The sequence below is a fragment of the Typopeltis vanoorti genome, chromosome 17 (assembly GCF_054136105.1).
Source record: "Typopeltis vanoorti isolate ZY-2024b chromosome 17, IOZ_Tvanoo_1.0, whole genome shotgun sequence".
Classification (NCBI taxonomy): Eukaryota; Metazoa; Arthropoda; class Arachnida; order Uropygi; family Thelyphonidae; genus Typopeltis; species Typopeltis vanoorti.
In genome coordinates, this window is record NC_143565.1 from 28926188 (window position 1) to 28951033 (window position 24846).

The window sequence follows — 24846 nt, forward strand, 5'->3', positions numbered from 1 at the left end:
TTAAAAAAGTTTCTCATCAATTTTTTGAGTCTATATTGTAAGGTATATGCTATACTTTTCTAGTGGCTATATCCTTAAACACTCACCATGAAATCATTACTGTACTATTACATTATAAGAGTGGGCCTTAAAATATGTGTATTTTAAGGCCTACTTAAATGATACGTGTTTTAATAAATTTAAAATTTGTTAAAACAGAACATCTCTCATTAGTGGGATATCTTTATAAATGAAATTGAAATTTCCCTTTGGCAATATTACTAATCATACTTCAAATAATGAGCAAATTCAAAGAACGTATTTTTGTAGAGATTTGTGGACTTTGTAGAGATTATAATTTGTAATTAATTTGCTTAATTATAAACTGATACAGAAAATAAATTTAAAAAATTGTTTTAAAAATCAAAAAAAAAAAAAAAATCTTACTATGTATCTTATTGTACTGTATGCTGTTTCCAAGATTATAGTTTATAATCTTGCAACAGATTAACATGAACTTGATTCCTTACATACATATATATGAGAGCACAGCATATGAAAATTTAGTTTTAGTATATGTAACCAATCAGGAAGCACAGTAATTATAAGAAAGATATTCTCCCAGGTGATTTTGACAAAAAAAAAATAAATAATAATAACAAAAATTTTCATTACATAAACCAAGACAGTGATCCCAGATTCGGTTCCATATCATTCCTAGACTACACCTCTTGCACACATTATAAAAACTATGGTAATGAAAAAGTACCATGACAGAATAAATGAGACAGTGAATATCTTGTACAAAATATTTTAATAAAAGATGTGCAGCTTAAATAGAATAAACCTTCATTACACATAATATTGCTCCACAGATTTATACATAAGTTTGTGCATCCTGCCTTGCAGTAAACTGGACACCTCAACCAATATTCTTTAACATGGCATGCATCACTGGTTTCAGATATGTAATATAATAGGTCCTTTGTGCTTACAGTTTGATCTCAGCTCATCATGTGACAGATAACAAAAAAAAATCTGTACATCATGAGATATCTTGCATTAATTTGCAAACTAAGTTTCAGTTCTCATTACAGTTCTGAATGCAAATATGACATGCTGCCACTTCTCGTCTGATGGAAAATCTGACCTGAATAAGTGAGGTGGCATAAGTATAATGCTAGCCCACCTCTGTATGTTTTCATGCTAACAGCAAACTAGTAAGCTAAATATATCTGTGTATGTGTGCGTGTGTGTATATACATATACACACACATACACAATAAGCAATGCCAAAACATTGCCAAAACGTTTTCAGTGTGAAGATAAATTACTGTCATCTTTTAAGTGGTAACACTTAAAAAATCATCACACAGTTGTGCTGTATGAACTGTGACTGTAAGTGACACGCTGACCACCAGGCTCTAAGGTAATGTCTTCTGCAGAAGCTAAATTTACAATAATACTTCCACTAAGCTGCTGACTGTGACTTCTACTTCTACTATACGTGGTATGACTATCATGACTGTAGTGATCTTCAGATCCCACCGTTGCTGTTTCCAGATCAGGGCTCATTTCCCGATATTCATCACCTGTGCTTGTAATGCTGTTTCCATCTGGAGAGAGACTGTCATAGTTACGAAATACTGATCCTTTAGATCCATCTCCTATAGCCTGTGAAGATATTTAAGATGTTTATGATGATAAATATTTAACAATATTCATTAATTCTTGCTGCATATCAAAGAAAATTTATTTTTGCATAAATTATGGAAAATTATTTGTTTTTTCAAACTACACACACAAATAAATGTTATCTCTATGAAAAACAGTAATAAATAACTATTCTTATATCTGCTACTGTAATTTCTTTTTACTCTAATAATTAAGGGGATACAAATTCCTTGTTGTTCAACTGTCAGTAAGCAAAACTCTAAGACCAAGAACTACGAATCTATGAGTTTCATATATACTGAAAACTTATCGACGAATCCAAGTGTAAATGACCACGTGGTAGTATAACACCAAGGCAACTCGAAGCAAAGGTGGAGCAAGATCCCTCACTATCCTTGATATTTTCTCATAATGTAAAACACAGTCCCTAGGGGATGTAATACTGTAATTACATTATGAGGAGAGGTCACTACCCAGACCGGTTTCAACCTTTTTTGAGGTATCATTAGTGAGTAGGTAGACCTGGAAGATAACAAGGTTTAAGTGAAAAGAACTTGCATACCTTTACTATACGAATGCCATAAAGGTGTGCTTGTATATTATAACATAAATTGAAAGCCAAATGGCTATTTTTCTGGCATCCTTAATAATAATTATAGGGATACAAATCCCTTGTATACAATTATAGGGATACAAGGGATTTGTATCCCCATATTTATTATTAAGGATGCCAGAAAAATAGCTGTTTCGCTTTCAATTCTTTTTACTCTGTTCACATTTTCAAAAATCGTGAAAACTATGAACATGAAAATCTACTTTTTTCCTAGATTTTCTTTTTCTTTAATGAAACAGTATCAAAAGAAGCAAAAATAAGCGACACTGGTAATGACTAGTAAATTCTGTCATGGCATTAACAGCAAATTGCATACTATTATTATTATTATTACACAGCATCTCCACATGTAGTCAGAAGACATTGCATGAGACTCACACTGACCTTTATATACAGGATACCCATTCACTCACAACTAATTCTAGCAATCCATTGCACCCATTCACCACTATTCAAGCAAAAATCTACTGTTTACACCCTCACTAACCACACTCTTACACAACTTAGAGGGATGACCTCTAGTTCTCTCTCTCTCTCTATTTGTCACATATTATTATTATTATTATCCTAAGACCACATGGAATCATAGATTCATCTAAGAGGTCCCTTGGTGGCGATATATTGTTGGAGGTAGAGGAAATAAGAGATCTTGTGGATGATGATGGTGGATAAGGATCGAAAATTTAGAGGACATACTGCCAAAATTGTGAGGACAACACAACAAATTCTGGCATTGATGTGGAGGACACTGACTTATAGAAGTAAAGCAATTCTGGTTTCATTATATAAGGCTTTGATTAGGCCACACATGACGACTGTACACATATTTGGTTTTCAAAAGGATGAAGAGATGTTTGAAAGAATCCAGAGGCAACTGACTAAAACAGCTTCTGATCTCTGGAATGTTGAATATGAAGAATGGTCAAGACAATGCAATTTGTAGAGTCTAGTGGATAGGAGGAAGAGAGTTATATGATAAAGCATACAAGTTGGCAAGGGATTGTTATAAAATTAATGTTGAAGAGTTTTTCATAAACTGGTGGGAAATTTGGGGGGGGGGAGCAGGAGGTCATCCCTGAAAGCTGTATAAGGAGGGAGTGTAATAAATTTAGTTTAATCCTTTATCCAAGTGTGAGCAAACAAAGTTTGCACCTGAAAGTATCTTCAGGACTGGGGTAAGGTGGTAACAACACCATGGCACTCCTTGCAAAGGTGGAGCAAGCTACCAACACTCCTATCTCAGTATCTCCCATAATGCAAAACACATCTCCTTGCAGATATGTCTAATGTCATGCATTAAGGGAAGTGCCACAACCCAGACCAGTTTCGACCTTTATTGAGGTCTCTTCAATGGGAGCAAGGCCCAAGTGGAGATACCAGGCAGAAGCATTAGCAGGTCATCTCTACCTACAGGAGTTGCCAAATGGTGTGCCACCCTTTTTTAATAAATTACTCTGGATTTAGAGAAAGATGTTGAAAGTTTATTTTTCACTTGGTTAGAGTATGATAAATTTAGTTTAATCCTTTATCCAAGTGTGAGCAAACAAAGTTTGCGCCTGAAAGTATCTTAATGGCTGAGGTAAGGTGGTACAACACTGGGGTAAGGTGTTGTACCACCTTACCCCAGCCATGGCCGTCCAACAATATAGCAGATAAAATACGACTAGAAACTAGTAATGTCCTGAACACTAAGAAAACCATACAGAACAATCTCACAAAAACAGAATTAGCAGCAATTAAGTCATTAAAAGCCAAACAAAACATAATAATAACGAAAGTGGATAAAGGCAATGCCACTGTTGTCCTTGACATGTCAACATACGTACTTCAAATGAATCAACTAGTAGCCGATAACAACACATATAAAATGGTAAATTATAACTCAACAAAAAAGGATAAAACAGAGAAACTATTCAAGTCTGTAACTTCCTGGCCACCAGACATGGTTAAAACACTCAAAAACCCCCCTCCCAGAATATATGGGGTCCCGAAAATACACAAACAAAATGTGCCCCCTTTGACCAATCGTGGAAGGAATAGACAGTCCCAATTACTACTTAGCCAAGAAATTAGCAGCAACACTCAAGGAGTTGGTAGGTCATTCCCCCTCCTACATAAAAAACACACACCACTTTATAAACAAAATTAAAAACATAACACTCGACAAAGACAACTTATTAGTCAGTTTCAACGTTTCTGCCCTTTTGTCATTGATGGGGACATTAGTCCCCATCAATGACACAATTCTCCTACTACAGAACAAATTTCCGCCCGACATTACGGCCCTCTTTGCCCACGTACTACAGTCCGGTTACTTCGTAAAAGAAGGTACAGCCATGGGCTCACCACTATTCCCCCCCCAATCGCTAACTTCTACATGGAAACCTTTCAGCAAAGGGCTCTTGATTCCGCCATGCTAAGACCGACAGTCTGGCTTAGATACGTTGACGACGTGTTCGCGATCTGGCTGCATGGGCGACAAATGCTAAACACATTCCTTAGCCACCTGAACAAACAACATGAACGCATACAATTTACCATCGAAATCGAAAACCAAAATTCGCTCCCGTTCCTAGACACACGTCTTTCTTCAGGCAGTCTATCCTTCACGGTCTACCAAAAACCGATACACACTGGCCAATACGTACATGCTAATTCATACCACCATCCATCACAAAAATATGGAGTCATTAACACCCTTAAAAACAGAGCTACAACAATTTGCTCTAACCAGCAAGCCCTGAAACAAGAGCTAAAAAATCAGCGACACAATCATAAATAATGGCTATAACAAAAATACTATTAATAAAATACTCCATAAAACAACAACAAAAACAAATCTAGATTACAGTAAAACCATAGCCATCCCATACATTAAAGGGTTATCGGAAAAAATCAACAGAATCCTATAACATTATAACCTCAATGCCATCTTTAAACCACCCACTAAACTTAAAACCATATTCAACTCCTCTAAGGATCCTCTCCTCCCATTAGCACATCCTGGAGTCTATTGCATCTGCTGCACCTGTAACTTACCGTACATTGGGGAAACAGGACGGCCAATCCCTATACGCAAGAAAGAACACATTAGACACATTAAATATAACCATTATGGTGAAGCAGGCCTCTCAGACCACGCACTCAACACCTTACACCAAATCAACTGGAAAAGCACCTGCTCTTTACACCGTACAAAAACCTGGTACAAAAGGAAATTTAAGGAAGCCTGCAAAATTCTGATAAACCACCCAAATATCAACAACAAAGGTGGCATGAAAATTCCAAGGATCTGGATGGCACACATTCAGCCTACCTAATATATAAGATCCAGCGTAAGTCAGGACTGTAGCTGATCTTCAGCTAGTATTAGAAACCATTCTATACCAGCTGACTGGAATGTACATGATGTTAATATATGTATATAGATAGATACTTGTTGTTGTGCCCAATGTATTTCTACAACCAACAGATAACACCGATAATAGGACTCTAGCGTTGATGTATAATTTTTTTATTTTATTTTATTTATTTTTATTTTTCACCAGAGGTCAGGCCAACAATTGTTGTAGTGGTTGGTCAGTGTCTTTAACAAACCAGTTTGATTGTAGTGTAGCTTGTTTTCTGTGTATAGTTGTATGCTCCAGAAGATGACCTTGACATAAATCGAATGTAGATTTTTAGTTATATTAAACTAAATTTTTCATTCAAACATGGTAGTTGTCTCCATTATTTTCAAAAATGAATTATATATTCCCATTGAAATTCTCCCTAATATCATTAACATATATGGTTAAACAGAAATGGCCCTGTTTGCTCCAACTTATGTAATGATTTCCCATGTGATATTTTGTCAAACCTTTGCGGAGTTCAGCAATATGAGAGTGTAGCCATTTCCTTTATCTAATTCCACTGTCACCTTATTATAAGATACAAATAAATTACTGAGAAAGGACTTCCCTTTTACAAAGCCATGCTGTCCCCCCCCACCACCATAGAGTATCATATTCCTCTTCACCCATTCCTGAATTTTACTTTTAAACAACTTTTCCAATACTTAGTGCCAATATGCCCATAGTGTCAATTTATCAACCTGCAGAATATCTGCATTACCTTTATCATTTTGCAGTATCAGCAAATAACTGAATATTCCCCCATCCTTAAATCTTTCCCTACGTCTTTAATATACACATTAAAAAGTAGTGAACCTAGTACAGAGTCCTGGGTCACTCCACTAATCACCCTCATTTACCTCTGATTCCACTCCATCATGCATACACCACCTCTGATGTCTGTTTGTCCAGCCATCCCCCTATCCATGCTACCATCTTCATACCCTTTCCCATTTGCTCCAATTTTTGTAGATAGTTTTCCATGCAGTATTCTGTCAAATGGCTTTGCAAAGTCCAGCAGTATCATAGTGTAGCCAAGTGATGAGAACTTATACCACCTTTACCACGAGTTGCCCCAGTTCTGAAGATACTTCAGGCGCAAACTTTGTTTGCTTACACTTGAATAAAAGATTAAACTAAATATATAATTTATAGTCTAAGTGAAAAAACTTAAATATGACTTCTCCATTACTTCCACCTTGGTATCGCCCTCTGGGTCTGGCTCCCACTGATGAGACCTCAATAAAGGTCGAAACCGGTCTGGGTAGTGACCCTTCCCTTAATGCAAAGCATTATACATGTCCGCAAGGAGATTGTGGGAGATACTAAGGCAAGTGATGAGAACTTATACCACCTTTACCATGAGTTGCCCCAATCCTGAAGATACTTGAGGTGCAAACTCTGTTTGCTTACACTTGGATAAAGGATTAAACTAAATATATAATTTATAATCAACGCTCAACTATTTCTTTTACTTCTGTTGCCTTCCTACCATCAGCATTGATTAAAGTCATCCTTCCATATTCATTTTTCCTTTTACTTTCTACATAGTGAAAAACTCTTCTGGATTTACTTTAGTCTGCCTAGCTAATTTTATCTTATAATCTGATTTGATCTTTCTTGCCCTGCTAGTCACCCTTCTTGCCTGCACTTTGTAATGCTCATGAGTATGCTGAATACCTTTTTCTTTATAATCCTGCTAAATAATGTTTCATTTTTTTTTGCAAGTCTGGCTTTATATCTATACTCATCCACTTGACTGCCCCCCACATTTGGTTTATCCTCATGACCATGGGTATGCAGTCTGATACTGCTTCTCTCAAATAATCCCTGATCACTTCCCATGTACTACTGACATTCTCTCCTTGTAGATTCTCAGGCACTTCTCCAAGATGTTCCCTGTCATAATTACCAGCTTTATAGTTCAATACAAACTCTTTCTTGACAGCAAATTCCACATGTTTATCAACCTCCCAGAACAGGACTACATGGTCACTCTCCCTGATTGGAGGCAGTGTCCACCTTGGTTAGGGATACATCTTCTGATCTAGAGATATCTGATTAAGCCAAATGAATGATCCATATCACCTTTGCCAATGGTGACAATTGTGTTTTCAGGAAGCAACAATGGTTAGAAAACACATTTCCCAGTGCAATATGATGCTGTTTTTTGATCATTCCTCTTTTCTCATTCTTTGTAGCAAACAGCAGTGTATCAAAATAATGAGACCTTGTAGACAGATGCTGCCTTTTATCCATTTTGACTGTTGTAGGTTAAATTCACAGTTGTTTATCAATATTACATTTCTTTGTATTTTATTATTATTGTTATAAGATACCTATATGGAATTCAAGGAATTATTTCAGCACAAACTTTTAATTTTTTTAACTGTACACAGCAATGATCTGCAATCCAACACATATTATGCACTGCAATACTGCATAATCTTCTGTCTACACTACATCATTAACTGTGTGAATTCTGACCAATATACTTATTTTTGAAGGATGTAAAGTTAGAGATTCTGGGAGAAAAACCCTATTACCCTCCATGAGATCAGCTAACAAATCAATTGAAAAAGCTCATATAAAGATTCCTCTTGTTACGATAAGAATTAAACTCAGGTCTTTTCCAATCCAAATATTTGTCTAGAGGTTATTCTTAAAGTGCTTATTTTTTTCTCCTCTTGTTCTTTGGATGTACTTCAGTTCCAAGAAGAAAATCAGTTTTAAGGAGGTAAATATCTGATATATAGCTTCAGCCAAAACAACGATGTCAGTGCACCTCCCACCAGTGAATCCTAAAGAGTATTCAAAGACCATGTTGGTATTTTTTCTAGGTTTTTCAAGTACCTGAGTATGGCTGAAACATGGATCTGCCGGTCAAAGACTCATTTTTTGAAATATCCAAAAGATGTACTATTGCATTTTAAATTATACTGAATTTTCTCATTGATTTCGGTATTTGCAGGGACAGCTACTAAGCTGTCCCTGCCAAGACAGGGGGGGGGGGATGATTCACATTTTCCAACTCTTTCATCTGCCTGAATGACAGGTGCTTGCACACTGAAATACCTGAAGCAGGTTAGTGAAGAAGTTGTGCCTTTTGATGTTTACATTTAAGCCAATTTTTCCTAGACTTCTTTGAAAATGTCAACAATGATTTGTAGTATGGTTTCAGAATGGGAGAGAAAGATGTTATTAGTATACTGGGGTTCCACAAGTGACAATTATGTTTTTTGTTTGTTTGTTTGTTTTAGATTGGAGTAATTCAACTCCTGGAGGAAGGTTTCTATCAATGAGATGAAGAATTGCTGCAACTATTGTTGCAGGATTGTAAAGAGCATTAGTGTTAAGGCAGTCTTCTTTCATGTCTGGTTTTTACTCTCCTTAATGTTCACTACTGATCACATTTGTTGATCAGTAGTGACCATTATTTCTTTTAATGACTGCTCCATTCAGATTGGAGACCTGAGAAATTAGATCTAGCATTATTTGATCATTCATTCATTCTCTCACACTCACTCATCTCAGGGGTGTCTGTTCAAACTCATGTTTTTCCTTTCCGATATCCATAGTTTCCCTAATTTTGCTCTTCCATTCTCTTAATCAACAATACCTTCTCTAGACATCTAATTCTAAATCTATTCACATATAAGCAAATTTATTCTTGTTTTGAGATGTAGCCATCTTAAAATCACACTGATGATAGCAAATTCAGCAGAAAAGAACGAACAAGATCACTGGAGGTAGTGCATTTGAGACTATTTTGTGAGATGATTTAAAAGAAGAAAATATATAGTTGGTACTGCTAAAGGTTAGAAGATATAAAAGAAAATAGAGATGCCATGAATTATTAATTAGTTCAGTGAACAGGATGGATATACCATTTTTTTGGACCATAAGACGCACCTTTTTACATAGTGAAATTGACTTAGGATTGGGGGTGCATCTTATGGTCTGAAGGTAGGCGATACTGGGTAAGTCTTGGATTCCCACATTTTCAATGTGAGCCAAACACTTGTCTTGCTACATATGTGGGAATTCCCGATTTACATACAAAAACTTTACTGGCATCAATAGTAGTTAGTGGGTGAGCGTATGCAATTTTGAACGGACGAGACGATTATTAAGTCTTTTAAAAAATGTGACATAAGTAACATGATGGATGGTACTGAAGATGACTTAGTTTTTGAAAATAGTGATAACAATAGTTCAGACAATAATACAAAAAGCGACAATAACGAGACAAGTGAAGATGAAATGAATGCTGCTGGTACAAGTTATGGGAATAATAAAGGAAAATTAAGGTTTGTGAATATATTTTTTTCTAAAAAATTGTCTCATAAATTTGGGGTGCATCTTATTGGCTGAAAAATACAGTAATCATTATGGGAATTTCAACCATGGAGAGGAACTGGAAAGAGGAAAAGACATATGGAAGAACAAAATGGAATTAATACAGCTGACAAGAGAGAGAGAGAATTACCTTAACACAGAATAAAAGAAATGTCAAAGAGTTCTTTTGCAATGGTGGGAATATGGATGAATATGGAATAATAACTCTTGTGAATGCAGGTGGTAGGAAGATAACAGAAACAGAAAAAGCAGCTTAATTACTGAGTGATTATTATGCAATGTTGTATCATCCAGTGGAGATAATGCAGTGGATGATACAACATTACATGATATACAACTGATGTGGGGACCAAAGTGAGAATAAAGGAGATGAACTAGAGGTGCTTAAGATATTACAGCTTCTTAATCTGAATTGAGATTATGGGATTAGATGGGATAGTGGCAAGTCTATCAGGATGCAAGAGAAGTGCATTTCAGGTAATACATGAAAGAAGTGAAATAAGATATGATATTTCCTTTACATAAAGAAGACTCCAATACAGAGGTAGCAAATTAGATAGGTCACTATCTCAGAAGTGGCAGTTAAATTATTAGAAAAGTTTGTTAAGATCAGAATTCAGACATAGGCAGGTAGGAATATGATAGTCTGTAGGGAAGCACACAACCTTGTATAAAGGTACATATATGTGACTACTACCTGCAATAGGTTGTAAATCTATAATACATTAGTGCTGTAGATCAGTTAAGGTTCCCCCCCCCCCTCCTAATCAACAAACCCTGGTCTACAGACCACCAAGCAGGGAACTTTTTCAAGCAACTTTGGGCTTCTGATAAGTGGGTCATGATCTCATACCAGACAATGAAATTCATTTCCCACCTAAAGACATTCCCAAACATCCCTGGCCATGGCAAGATTTCAACCTACCACCTGTTGGTTGAAGAGCAAGCACATCAGCCATTTGAACAACCAGACAAGCAACCTTAGAAATTTACTTTCATTAAATAATAAAGGGAGAGTTCATTTTGATAAAGGAAATAATAGTTAGTATGGACCTCCCATAATTAATGGGGATACTTGGATAATAATAGCAACTAAGCAAGGCAGTCTGAATAAAATGGCATCTGGAACTGGTAGAAAAAAGCATTCAGCAGTGTATGGAACTGCTGAATGCTTTTGAAAGTTGATTAAGGAACATTTATAAAATGCATGTCAGATTATATTTCCAAGATAAGAAGGTAAACAGGAAAATGTTAAATAAATTAATAGTATTATTAACTAAGAAATGAATCACAAGATGTCAAGGAAGAAATATACAGGTAATGAGGAGAAGGAATGGTTGCACAAAAACAGTTCTTACTTAGTGGAATAGCAGTGTCAACCACTCACTTACCATTCAACAATAAACACTCGGCCTATAATAGATATCATTCTCCTTTAGGTGGTAGCAGGAAAGGTGTTCATTAGAATGACTTTCTCTGAACACTTTCAAGTTACCTAAAAAGTATTCAATTAACACAACTTATTTAATGCAATTATTTACAGATGAGAATGAAAGGACCTGTACCTTCAAGTATGTACAGGATACTCAGATAAAGTTTACATCATTACTAGCTTCCTATATAATTTTTCTTTGAAATTAACCCATTATTTGTCAGAACCCTAATACTGTCAGATCTTATATTTTAGTCTTCCTCTAGGTCTTTTCCTACCATCCTGGTGAGACAGAGAAAATGACCAAGGGCCCACACTACCTTAGATAAGTTTTGTTTACATGTTCTTGAATGATTACGATTTCAAGTTTCTTATAATATCATTATTTTGAACATGAGTCTAACAACAATACCATATGTTCACTCTCTTAATTTTTCTCAGAACACTTGAATCTGTGGTCTGTAGTCTTTGATCAGCTGTTTTATTCCTAACCCAATTTCTGAATATATGCATTAAAATCAGTTTAAATCTCTTCTCTTCTTTCCTTTCCCATAGTCCTAAATGGACGACCGTTGGGTCATTCATGGCTGGTAGGTGATATTCTTTGTTAGCCACCTCCAATCATCTTGGTCTCTTGTTCTTGTTGTCAGTTGAGAAAGGGAGGAATGTGTCCATTTTTTGATGTTATCAGTCCATTTTAATCGAGGTTGGCCCTTAGCCCTTGGTCCTGGAACAACTCCTTCTAGTGTTTGCTTTGGAATGCCATTAGCCGTCTCCATATGTCCGAACCATTTCATCTGTCTTCTTCTGATGACTGCCAGAATATTTTCCCTTCTCCTCCCATCTATTGAATCAATCAGTTTTTGGACATTTTCATTGGTTTCATGAATGGTATAGGGAATTCTCAAAAGTCTTCTGTAAGTTTTCATTTCAAAAGACAGGAGTCTCCTCTCACCTTCCCTCAGTAAAGTCCAGGCCTCACAACCATACAAGAGGATACAATTCACCAAGGTGTCAATTAGTCTTAGTCTGGTTGTGATTGCTATTCTGTTATCTCCCCACAATGGTTTTAACTTCTGTAGGGCCACAGTTGCCTTAGGAATTCGGTATTTAAACATTTTTTGAACAACCATCTTGACTCAATGTGCTTCCTAGATAAGTGAACTTGTTTACATTCTCAATTTGTTTATTGCCAACTTGTATCTTTAAGAAATCAATGTCTGATTTTGAAGTTATCATTGTTTTTGTTTTTTGTAGGTTAATGTATAATCCATATTTTTTTAATGTTCCGAAAAAGGGGCTGTTATCTCTCGTAATGCTTCTTCACTTTCTGCAAGAAGATCGATATTGTCTGCAAAACGTAAGTTATTTAGTCTTAGTCTCTGCCAACTACTATTCCAGCGTCATATTCATGAAGAGCATCATCTATGAGATATTCCAGAAAACAATTAAAAAGAAGAGGGGGACAAGATGCATTTTTGTCTTACCCCCATTCTGCCCGAAACGGTTCACTGCTGTAATTTTTAATTTCAAATCTCATATCAGATGAGGAATAAAGAGATTTAATAATCCTAATGATTTTGTGATCAACACCATAATGTTCTAAAATTGACAGTGAAATTTTGTTCATATGATTAGCTCTCTCTTGCTTCAATATAAGTTAAGAACAAATAGCAGAGAGCATTTTGGAGGAATTTGACTACTTAAATTTCACTTGAATAAGCATTTAAGGAGAGTAATATCTATATTCTAAACTGTATTCTGAGTTTATATATATATTATATAATGACCCAATGCCTGAGAAGTGAGAAATACTGATTTATCATATAGTGAACAGTCAATGAAAATTCACTGTGTGATGTATTATTAATTAGTAATACATTATAATGATACTAATTACTGCTAATTGGTAATAATGTTGATGAGCTGAAATGTTATTAATTTTCAAACACTTTCTTAGAGCAAAATGTATATAAAAAATCATCATCAAATTCCTGCCATGTACCCTCAAGGGGTGTACAGGATATGCTAGTATTACATGAAAAATTTACATCATTACAAACTTCCTATAAACATCATTACAATTTTCCTCCAAATCAGTCTGTAACTTGTCAAGACTCCAATATTATCAGATCTTATATTTCTATCGTCTAAGGCACTTTATACTGTATCAATCGATCTATATCTTGGTCTTCCTCTCGGTCATTTACAGAGAACACTTGTTTTGCTAATTTTTCCTCGCAAATTCTGTTTAAGTGTCCATACCATTTTAGATTAGCTCTGCTAACGCATTCCTGGATGCTGACAATGTCAAGTTCTTTCCTAATATCCTCATTTTTAATATAATATTGCCATTGATGCCATCTGTTCATGCCTCTAATCTTTCTCAGGACTCTCATATCTGCAGTCTCTAGTCTTTGGTCAAGTGTTTTACTTCTGACCCAGCTCTCAGATCCATACGTTAAAACTGGTTTGAACATGGTCTTTTATACAGCTAATTTAGTGTTCTGACTAATTCCTCTTTTATTCCATATGAATTTATTCAATTGACTTCCTACCATACCAGCTTTGTTGATTCTGTTGTCTATTTCCATATTTAATTTACCATCTTCACTAAAAATCGTGCCTAAGTAGCTGAAATTATTTACTTGTTCAACAGGTTCTCCATTCACAATGCAGTTGACATTTTCAACGATTCTGCCTATTTTCATTGTCTTCGTCTTTTTATTGCTGACCTTCATACCATACCTATTACAACAGTTATTCAATTAATCAGGGAATCTTGCAGACTTGTAGCAGATTTATTTAGAAGTATAAAATCATTTGCATAAAGCAAAGAGCTGACATTAACATCTCCAATTTTGATATCATTTTTAATACCACTTTCCTTCATAATAAGATCCATATAATGAATAAAAGAGGAGATAATATACATCCTTGTCCCACACCAAATTTAACATTAAACCATTTTCCTGTACTTCTTTCAATCCTAATTGCTGATTTACAACTCAAATAAAGTCTAAGTATTGCTTGATATAATGCTCCATTGACACCATTTAACTGTAGCATACTGAATAGCTTCTCTCTTGACACCTTGTCATATGCCTTTTCTAGATCGACAAAACTTAAATACAGATCTTTGTTATATTCTCATGATTTCTTGACTATTTGTTGTAAAGTGAAGATCTCATCCTGACAGCCTCTATTTGGCCTGAATGCAGCTTTTTCTTCCACAATTCTTCTCGACCGTTTCTCAAGTATACTAGCATAAATCTTACCAGGAACACTCAGTAGGGAAATACATCTGTAATTCTCACATTCAGTTTTATTTCCCTTTTTATATATTGGTACTATGAGAGCTCTACTCCAATCATCGGGAATTCGTCCCTCTGTCCAGGCCTTCTGAACTATGGAGTGCAGCCACTGCAAGACTTTAATATCACCATACTTCAGCATTTCTGGTTGACTATCATCTACTCCAGCTGCCTTTCCACATTTTAAGCCTTTGATGGCTTTTTCAACTTCAAGTATGGATATGTATTCCTGTGTATGCCTGTTGAGTGATTTTTACCACATTTAGCAATTTCTCGAAGTAATTACTCCATACTTCAAGGATATCTTTTTCTCCCGTTTTCATGTAACCTTTATCATCTCCAATTCCATTTACAGCCCTCTTTCCTCTATTTCTGAGCTTCTTCAACAACCTCCAGAATATTTTGTCACCTTCTTGGTATTTATTTTCTATGTTCTTGCCCAAGTCCTCCCATGACTTTTGTTTAGCTAGTTTTACACAGTGTTTAGATTTCTTATATTTGTCTCTGTATTTTCTATGAGCACAAGCTGACTTATTTGCCAGCAACTTTTGATATGCTTTCTTCTTTTCCTTCACTGCCTCTTTAACTTCCTGTGTTCACCATGGAGTTCTAATTTTTCTATCCTTGCAGACAACTTCACCACATGCCTCTCTAGCTGAATCAATCAGGGCTTTCTTCAAGGCTTGCCACTGAATCTCCAAAGTTTGATTCCTGTTCTCAAACTCTTTCATTTTTTCTTCAATAATCTTTGTGTATTTTAGTCTACAGTTCACATCTGAGAGCTGGTCAACTTTTATTCACTTTAAAACTTTCTTATATGTCATTCTTTTCAATATGAAATTCAATTTTATCCTGCTCAAGACTAAATAGTGATCACTTCCAATTTCAAATCCTCTGTACACTCTGGTGTCCTGCACCAGGGAGAAAACATCACTATCAACAATAACATAGTCAATGATGTTTTTAATGTAATCAAATAATGTTTACATTGCTGAAATGAAGCCTATTGGCTCTTTATTTTAAAAAATAGTCAATGAGACTTTTATTATTCCTTGCCTCGAATTTGTGCACATTTTTATGTTAGAACATGGTGCTGGTAATAACCAGTCCACATCCTGAGCAAAAATCCAACAGTTACTTGCCATTATTATTAGCTGGGCTCTTTTCTCCAAATTTTCCCCAAATATTTTTGTATGTCTGACAATTATTTCCTACTCTGCTTTTTAGATCCCCAACAAGGACCAACTTTTCATTTTTCATTGTGTCAGTTGCTTTCTCTAAAGCATCAAAAAATTCCTCCATAAAAGGTTCAGTAGAACTTTCTGTGGGACCATAGGCACAAATAAGTCTCATTGTCCAATTCCCCATTCTGATATTTTCACACATTACTCTACTTGAGACTGTCTACCATTCAAAAAGATAAGCTTCATATTTTGTGTTGAATACCATGGCTACTTCTTCTTTTCCTTGATTGTCATTGCCTGAATATAACATTTTGTATTTATTGATCAGAAAGATCTCACCAGTTTTTATCTTTTTTGTTTCAGTCACCCTTATTATGTCGCTCTGGTACTTATCTAATTCCTCAGCTAGCTCCACTTCTTTGTCATTCAGGCTTCTTATGTTGATAGTACCGATCTTTAACTCTGGTAATATTGAGTTGTGATGTGCTTTCAGATTTGTTCCAGTAGCTGACTTTTTGCTGTTTACCCTGGTATATTGGTTTAAGCCAATAAGAATACAATTTGGTTGGCTAAATCCCAAATTGCCAGCCCATCTTCGTTCGTTCAGTATCCAGGTAGATACTCAACAGGGTGCACCATGAGAAGATAAGGATTGGACATTAGGTCAGAAGCCCTGGTTGGTTCTCTGCATTCCTTTCAAGGCTATGTGGAGGTCTCCTGTTAGTTATACAGCTTTGACCCTTAAGCACCCCAAATCCAACTGGTATTTGCCATTATTATTAGTTTTGCTCTTTTCTCCAAATTTTCCCAAAATATTTTTGTATCTCTTATAATCACTGCCTACTCTGCTATTTAGATCCCCAACAAGGACCTACTTTTCCTTTTTCTTTGTGTCAGTTGCTTTCTCTAGAGCCTCATAAAATTCTTCCACTTCTACCTTAGTAGAGCCTTCTGTGGGACCATAGGCACAAATAAATTTCATCCAGTTCTCCATTCCGATATTTGCCCATATCACTCTAATTGAGACTGCTTGCCATTCAAGAAGATTAGCCTCATATTTAGTGTTGAATACTATGGTTACTCCTTCTTTTCCTTGATTGTCATTGCCTGAATATAACATTTTGTATTTATTGCTCAGAAAGGTCTTACTGGTTTTTGTCTTTTTTGTTTCAGCCACCTCTATTATATCGATCTGATACTTATCTAATTCAGGCTTCTTATGTTGATAGTACCGATCTTTAACTCTGGTGATGTTGAGTTGGGGTGTGCTTTCAGATTTGTTCCAGTAGCTGACTTTTTGCTGTTTGCCCTGGTTCCCTGCCGAAAACAACGGGGGCCATGTTTAACCAGGCGATGCCCCAGCCGGCATGAAATTTTGTCATCTTGTACCATCATTTTGTATATTGGTTTAAGCCAATAAGAATAAAATTTCGTTGGCTAAATCCCAAATTGCCAGCCCATCCTCGTTCGTTCAGTATCCAGGTAGATACCCAACAGGGTGCACCACGAGAAGGTGAGGATTGGACATTAGGTCAGAAGCCCTGGTCGGTTCTCCGCATTCCTTTAAAGGCTATGTGGAAGTCTCTCTCAGTTATATAGCTTTGACCCTTAAGCACCATAAAAAATGAAAGCATTATCTTTTGAAGTATAACAATTAATACATAATTGAAAATGAAAATTGAAATGGCACAGTACTAGTAAGCAACTATGAAACACTGTCTTGTTTTAAACTTTTTTTTTTTTTTTTTAAGATTTGGATGGTGGGGGAAAGGATGAGAGGGCATCCTTGGAAGTTGAGAATGAATGCCACCAAGAAAGGTGTGAGAGCGAGATTTTTCTCTCATAGAGTTGTGTGTGACTGGAATAGATTGCCATTAGATGTCGTGCATGCAAGCAGTGTGAATTAATTCAAGAACAAGTATGACAGCTGGTGAGGATAATATGTGGCCTCCCTCAACGAGTCCTAACTCCCTGGAAATCTCTCTTAATAATAATAATAGTTAATTGTGAATTAGTATGTTAGTTTTGGTTGTGTCGATGTGCTTTATCAACTGCCTTACAAGATTACATTATTACTTTATCAACTGCCTTACAAGATTACATTGCATTGTCGTTAAACAGTTCGCTCACACTGCCACAGCCTTACTCAGGTGGTGCTTTTCTACAAAATTTTGCACTGTTTCCCACATTTTACACACCTCCCTAATCTCATTTGAAGAGCGGGATGTCTCCGTCTTTTTCTCCTCCTCCTCAGACGAGATCTGCTCCATAACCTCTTGCTGTTGCTCGTGATACAGATCCATCAGTTCATCAGTGGTAAACTCCTTAAACTCCTGGCCAAGTTGCTTCATCAGCTCTTGAATGTCATCCTCATTCGCCTCCAGTTCCATGGTCTTCCCGAAGGACACAATTTCATCAACAACTGGCAGCTCCTGTTCATGAGCAACCCCCCCCCGACACAATCAGACCACAGTTTTCTCCAAGCAGAATTAAGGGTTCTCTTGGTGACCCCATCCCAGGCTTTATCGATGATCTTGACGCAGTTTACAATGTGGAAATGATTTTTCCAAAACTCTCGAAGGGTAACGTTAGTTCCTTCAGTTACCTCGAAGCATCGCTGAAATAGTGCCTTGATGTAAAGCTTTTTAAAGTTCGAAATGATCTGCTGATCCATGGGCTGGAGTAATGGAGTAGTGTTGGAAGGAAGGAACTAGATTTTAATGAACTTGAATTCTTCCAGTAAGTCATCCTCAAGGCCTGGAGGATGAGCAGGAGCATTATCCATAATCAGCAAGACTTTGAGTGGCAATTTTTTTTTTCTAAAAGGTATTTCTTCACTGCAGGACCGAAGACCTCGAGGAGCTACCCTCTTTGGCATCTTTTTCCAAAAAAAGCACAGTCTCATTGTAATTAAAAACTTGCCGTGGCAGGTAACACTTGGAAACCATGAGCTTCTGGAACTCGGCAAAGAATGCCTCAGCTGCCTTTGCATCCGAACTCGCAGCCTCTCCGTGCCTCACAACACTATGGATGCCACTTCTCCTCTTAAAGTTATCAAACCATCCCCTGCTCGCCTTGAAGACTTCTTCGTTTTCTTTAGACGTACCTGGCAGTTTACTTACGAGGTCGGCGTACAAGGCCTTTTCCTTCTCACAAATCAAGTTCTCGGTCACAGTATCACCTACTAGTTGCTTCTCGTTTATCCACACCAAAAGCAACTTTTCTACATCTTCCGAATACGTGGCTATTGCTTTGATACTCTCGTGACTCCTTTTGCTACATCTAGTGCCCTTAGTTCTTCTTTCTTCTTTAATACTGTGCAAATCGTTGATGTAGACTTCTTATAAAATCTTGCGATGACTGACAAGTGTCAGTCATCGCATACCTTGTTCGTGCTTCCCGATGATTTCCTTCTTGACTTCCACCATAATCATCTCCTTCTTCTTACCGCCTTCCTTTTCAACCCTTTTCTTCATTAGGCCATTGTCGTACAGTTAATAAAGAACAGTCACTACATCTGGACACAAAATAAAAAAATGCTTTACGTGCGCGCGCACACACACGCACACACACATAGTCACAATGCTAGCACGAACGTTGACTATACGAATGAGGTATGCCGACTGAGACCGAGCATGCGAGACGATTACCCACAATCCTGAGCAGCTTGTGATCACGTAATGCTTGGCATACAAAGTGTATAAGTAATACTCGTATTGCAAGACCTTGCTCGTTTATCGAGTTAAAATTGATTAAAAATTTTTGCTCATCTTGCAAAACACTCGCAGACCAAGTTACTCGCAATCCAAGGTACTACTGTAACAGAAATATGGATAAAAGAGTCAGAAGTTGACTCATACCATTTAGGATTTAAAAAAATATTATCGGTGTAGGGAATTACAACAGATATGGGAGATTAATAGGTTTGGCTTGAAGATCTTTAACAATTAATCATATTAGCAGTATAATAATGGAAACAGCCAAGAATGTTAACATTTATTTAGAAAACTGATTTATTTACAATTACTACATATTGGCTATTTATAGATCTCACTCTTACATGCCTTATGATGATTTACACAAGAACTGGACAGCATTTTGCATAACATCAGTTATGATAATATGGTGTCGAGGTTATCAGGTGAAAAGATGTGCTGTTAGAGAGCTCCTGAAATTGTGATTTTTGTTGATTTATTAAATGTTTTCTTAGATTTAATTGAGTATTTTTAGTATATTATTGTAATTTTTTTAGTGTAATTATTGTATTACAGTATTTTATAACATAATTGCAGAAATATTATTAGTTTTTACTACTCTTAAAGATGGTGCCGAAAACTCATTTTAACAAGGCAGTGTCATCATCATCATCATCAAATTCCTGCCATGTACCCTCAAGGGGTGTACAGGACAAGGCAGTGTCTAAAGCTCAAACTGTTGCTACTGAGGAGAGCATTTGTCCTGATGAACAAAAGTACTGCATCAGTAATGATAATAATTTTTCTAAGAATATGTTGACTTTAGAAATATCTCAATTAAAAGAAATTATATTAGAAAATCAACTAGTGAATTGGAAAAACATTTGATTAAACTTAGAAAGGATAAGAAAAGGGATCAGAACAAGAACAGGCAGGAAAGTACTAAACTTGGTGATCAAAATATTAATAACAACAAGGTAAGTCAGTTAAAATCTAAGAAAATAGAGGTGATATGGTATGGTGACTCAATTTTAAAATTTCCACTTGCTGAGGGAGTCACTTTTAGTTTCCTGGGAGCAAAAATTAAAAATATGACATACGTAACTAACTGAAAACCAAAAAAGAAAAGTAAAAGAGATGGTAGTTCTGGTATGTACTAATAATTTAAGTAGTGACAAATATAGTATGAGAGAAGATATGAAAGGTCTGTTGGAAGAAGTGAGAGATTAAAAATTGTAGGATTATTACCCAGATATGACAGTACTGAGTTAAGAAGGAGGGCGATGATAGCAAATGATTTCACACACAGGCTTTGTAGAAGATATAGATGTGAGTTTTTAGATGTGTGGGGTGTGTTTGATGGCAGAAAAGACTTGTATAAGAAGGATGGCCTGCACTTGAATTCATTTGGCATCAGAAGCCTGGAGAAATTACTTCTTGGTATGAGACCTAATGCAGAGAGTCAGGGAAACTAGATCATCAAGGGAGGAATGGGAAAAATATGTGTGAAAGTTCAGCTATGGTATGCAAACGTGATAAAGATGTGCATGTCTTCAAACATGGTTATGTATGTGGCGAAGGGGTAGGAAAATATGCTTTGAGTCTGGAACTTATGTCTGGAGAGGGAAAAGAGAAAATTCTAGAACAAGACCAAATAGATTGCATATTTAATTATAAGAATAGGCTAGATGGTAATTTATTATGTCTATACACAAATGCCAGGAGAATTAGAAACAAAGGGATTGAGTTTGTAGCTTTATTGAATACAATGTGGCCTAAGATCGTTGGCATTAGTAAAACCTGGCTATCAGAATCATATATGGTAAGTGGAATCGAGTGTAATGGGTATACTATGTTTAGGGATTACAGAAGAAATAAGAGAGGAGGAGGAGTGCTACTAACTACTAATGATATCAGATGACTTAAGTCCAGTTAGGATAAAAACACAGGAAAACAATGTCCCATGTAGTGGTGAGTTTGAGTATCTGGTGTGAAGTGGAGGTTAACAGAATGAAATATAAGGTGAGGTGTTGCTACAGACCTGGCAACTCAGTTGCAGGGAACGAAGAATGCATTGCCAACATAGCCTTATGGGTACCAAACGAATGATCATTATGGGTGACTTTAATTTTCCAAACATTGATCGGGTAGAAGAGAAATCTCATGATAAGAAAGAAGAGGAATTTATTGAATTGTTGCGAGACAACTTTCTCAAGCAGCATGTGAAAGAAGGAAATCGAGGTCATAGCGTCAGAAGGGGTCTCTGTCAAGAATATGTTGTATTTTCTTGGGAAGTATCTAATTGTATAGATATTGATGCTCTGATTAAAACAGGTTACATGCTGAACTACAAAGCTGGAAATTATGATCAACTTAGGAGAACACTATTTTTGGTCCCATGGTATTAGGTACTGAATGGAAAAAATGTCTACATGGGAATCTTTGAAAGAGTGCTTAAATGAGGTGGTATCTGAATGTATCCCTAGTGTTCAAAGTATAAATAGGTTGGGAGTGAAATGGATGTCCAATTTCTTGCTTAATAAGGCAAGAAATCCACAAGAAGAAGATGATGTGGAAAGAATATCGTGAGAATAAAAGTGACAGGAGTTATGAAATATATAAAACTCAGGCCAGAAACGTAACGAGTATTGCGAGGAAAGCTAAATCGGAGTATGAAAAGAAATTGGCCATACAAGATAAAGGCAATCCAAAAGAATTTTATCGTTATGCCGCAAGAAAAAGAAAGAATGAACATGAAAAAATAACTTTATTGAATGCATATGGTACTCGAATGTCGGAAGCTAATGAGATTTTCCAGTTAATGAGTGCTCACTTTGCTAAGATATATCAACCAGGTGTCTGTAACATAGTGCACAGTTCTACTGCTACATTGGATGAAGAGTTAGAGGCTCATGAAAATGAGGTTGAAGAGCTATTGCATAACCTGGATAAGAATTTGTCTATAGGGACAGAATGAATATCAGCCTGTTTGCTAAAGGAATGTTCAGCCAAATTGGTTATACCATTCGCATATTTGTATAACTTGAGTCTCATCTCAGGAATGATACCACAGGCATGGAAGAAATTATTGATAGTTGAATTGTACAAGTTTGTTGCAAAACTAACTACTGACCTATCAGTATCTCTGGTGTTGTAGTGAATATTTTAGAGAAGTTGATAAGAACTCACATACAGAAATGGGTAGACAAACATGCTATACTCTGCAAGGAACAGCATGAGTTACTAAAGGAAGGTCATATTTTAGCAATTTGCTCATATTTTATAACAACGTCACAGCCTAGTTGGATAAAGGGAATCGATACACTATGATAATGTTGGATTTTTCTAAGGCATTTGATAGAATACAACATGAAAGGCTGTTGCATAAACTGGAGAATATGGGATTGGAATATAAACTCTTGATTTGGAACAGGAGATGGTTAATAGACAGAATCAAGAAAGTGGTATATAGTGGGTGCAAATCTGCCGGATTTAACTCATCTCTGGGTTCGAGTATATTGACCTTATCAGGATGAGGATCAATGTCCTGCCTACTCGAGCCTGCACAGCTCGATGGGGTAGTGACGATTCCAACTGTAGGGCTGGCTGCCACTACACTGAGACATTGTCTCATATAGCCCAGTGTTGCTTCTGCATTCACGGGGTGCAAATCTGCCAGATTTAACTCATCCCTGGGTTTGAGTATATTGACCTTATCAGGATGAGGATCAATGTCCTGCCTACTCGAGCCTGCACAGCTCGATGGGGTAGTGACGATTCCAACTGTAGGGCTGGCTGCCACTACAGTGAGACATTGTCTCATATAGCCCAGTGTTGCTTCTGCATTCATGGGGTCCGCATGTTGCTTCCGCACCCATGAGGAGGCATGATGCCGTGGTCTCCATTCTGAACAACCGCTTTAAGAACAAAGGTTGGGAGACTGCGGTGGAACCACATTATAGGACCTCCACAGGTTTGCATAAGCCAGACTTAGTGATTAAAAGAGGTGGTGACGTTTGGGTAGTTGATGCCCAGGTGGTGGGAACAGGGTGCCCACTAGCCTATAGCCATAATAATAAAGTAAATTATTATAAAAATAACCCAGATCTAGTTAGTAAGATACAGGAGGAACATGGAGCAACTCCGAGGTTTACCAGTGCCACCATCTCTTTACATGGCGTATGGAGTGCAGATAGTTATAAGGACTTGGGCTTGGGCTTACGCAAAAGGATATAAATGTTCTTTCCTTGAGAGCCCTACAGGGAACACTTGTGGCATGGCGTTGCCACCAGAGAATGCTATGATAACTCGAACAGGCATAGGGTGAAACACTTGTAAAGGCTTAGGCCTATATCAAGTCTGGACGTGATGTAAGGGTAGTACTGCCCATAAACACTACAAAGATCAAAAAAAAAAAAAAAATGACCAGTGGTGTGCTCACTTTGGAATATATGGAAGGTACCTCAGGGATTAGTCCTTGGGCCATTATTGTTCAATCTATAGATTAATGACATTAGGTAGGATCTAACATCAGATGTGAAATTGTTTGCTGATGATGGGAAGATAGGCAGGGCAATCAGGGATGCTACTGATATTCTGCAATTACAAAATGATTTGAATAGACTGGAAATTTGGACAAACAAAAAATGGCCCTCAGTTTAATGTTAGTAAGTGCAAAGTTATGCACTTTGGCATGGTTAGAGTTCCAGAGGCATATTCTACAAGAAACTGAAGAGGCAAGGGATCTTGGCATATAGGTGGATAGGCATTTAAAGTTCAAAGGTCACATAGCAAAAGTTGCAAATACAATTCGGAGGATAGTTGTGATGGTGAAGCGAACCATAACATGCAAGGATAAGGAAATCATTTTGTCTCTTTATAAGACTCTGATAAGACCACACCTTGATTTTTGTGCACAGACTTGGTCTTCTGGGCTCCAAAGGGATAAAGAAGCTGTGGGAAGGGTGCAAAGAAGAGTTACAAAGATATATTCAGATTATGGGATTTAGATTATGAGGACAGATTGCGAGTATATGGATTACAGACTCTTGTTAACAGGATAAAGATGGGTGATATGATAGAAGGTCTATAAACTTTCGAATTGATGTTATAGGACATGGGTCACCAAACTTCTTTGACTGTCAACCCCTTCAAGAGTTTCTTGACTTTTTATCGACCCCCTCTATTTTACTATTACATAATTA

At 36.6% G+C, this 24846-nt stretch overlaps 1 protein-coding gene across 1 annotated transcript in view; it reads right to left on the reverse strand.

The window, feature by feature from the left end:
* Positions 1–803: 803 nt before the first annotated feature.
* Positions 804–24846, reverse strand: part of LOC150097249 (uncharacterized) — a 550351-nt gene continuing 526308 nt past the window's right edge. The window contains exon 32 of the mRNA XM_090407628.1: positions 804–1653. Within this exon, the coding sequence (XP_090263754.1) occupies positions 1348–1653 (306 nt within the window). The 3' untranslated portion in view covers positions 804–1347. The remainder of the gene's footprint in view (positions 1654–24846) is intronic.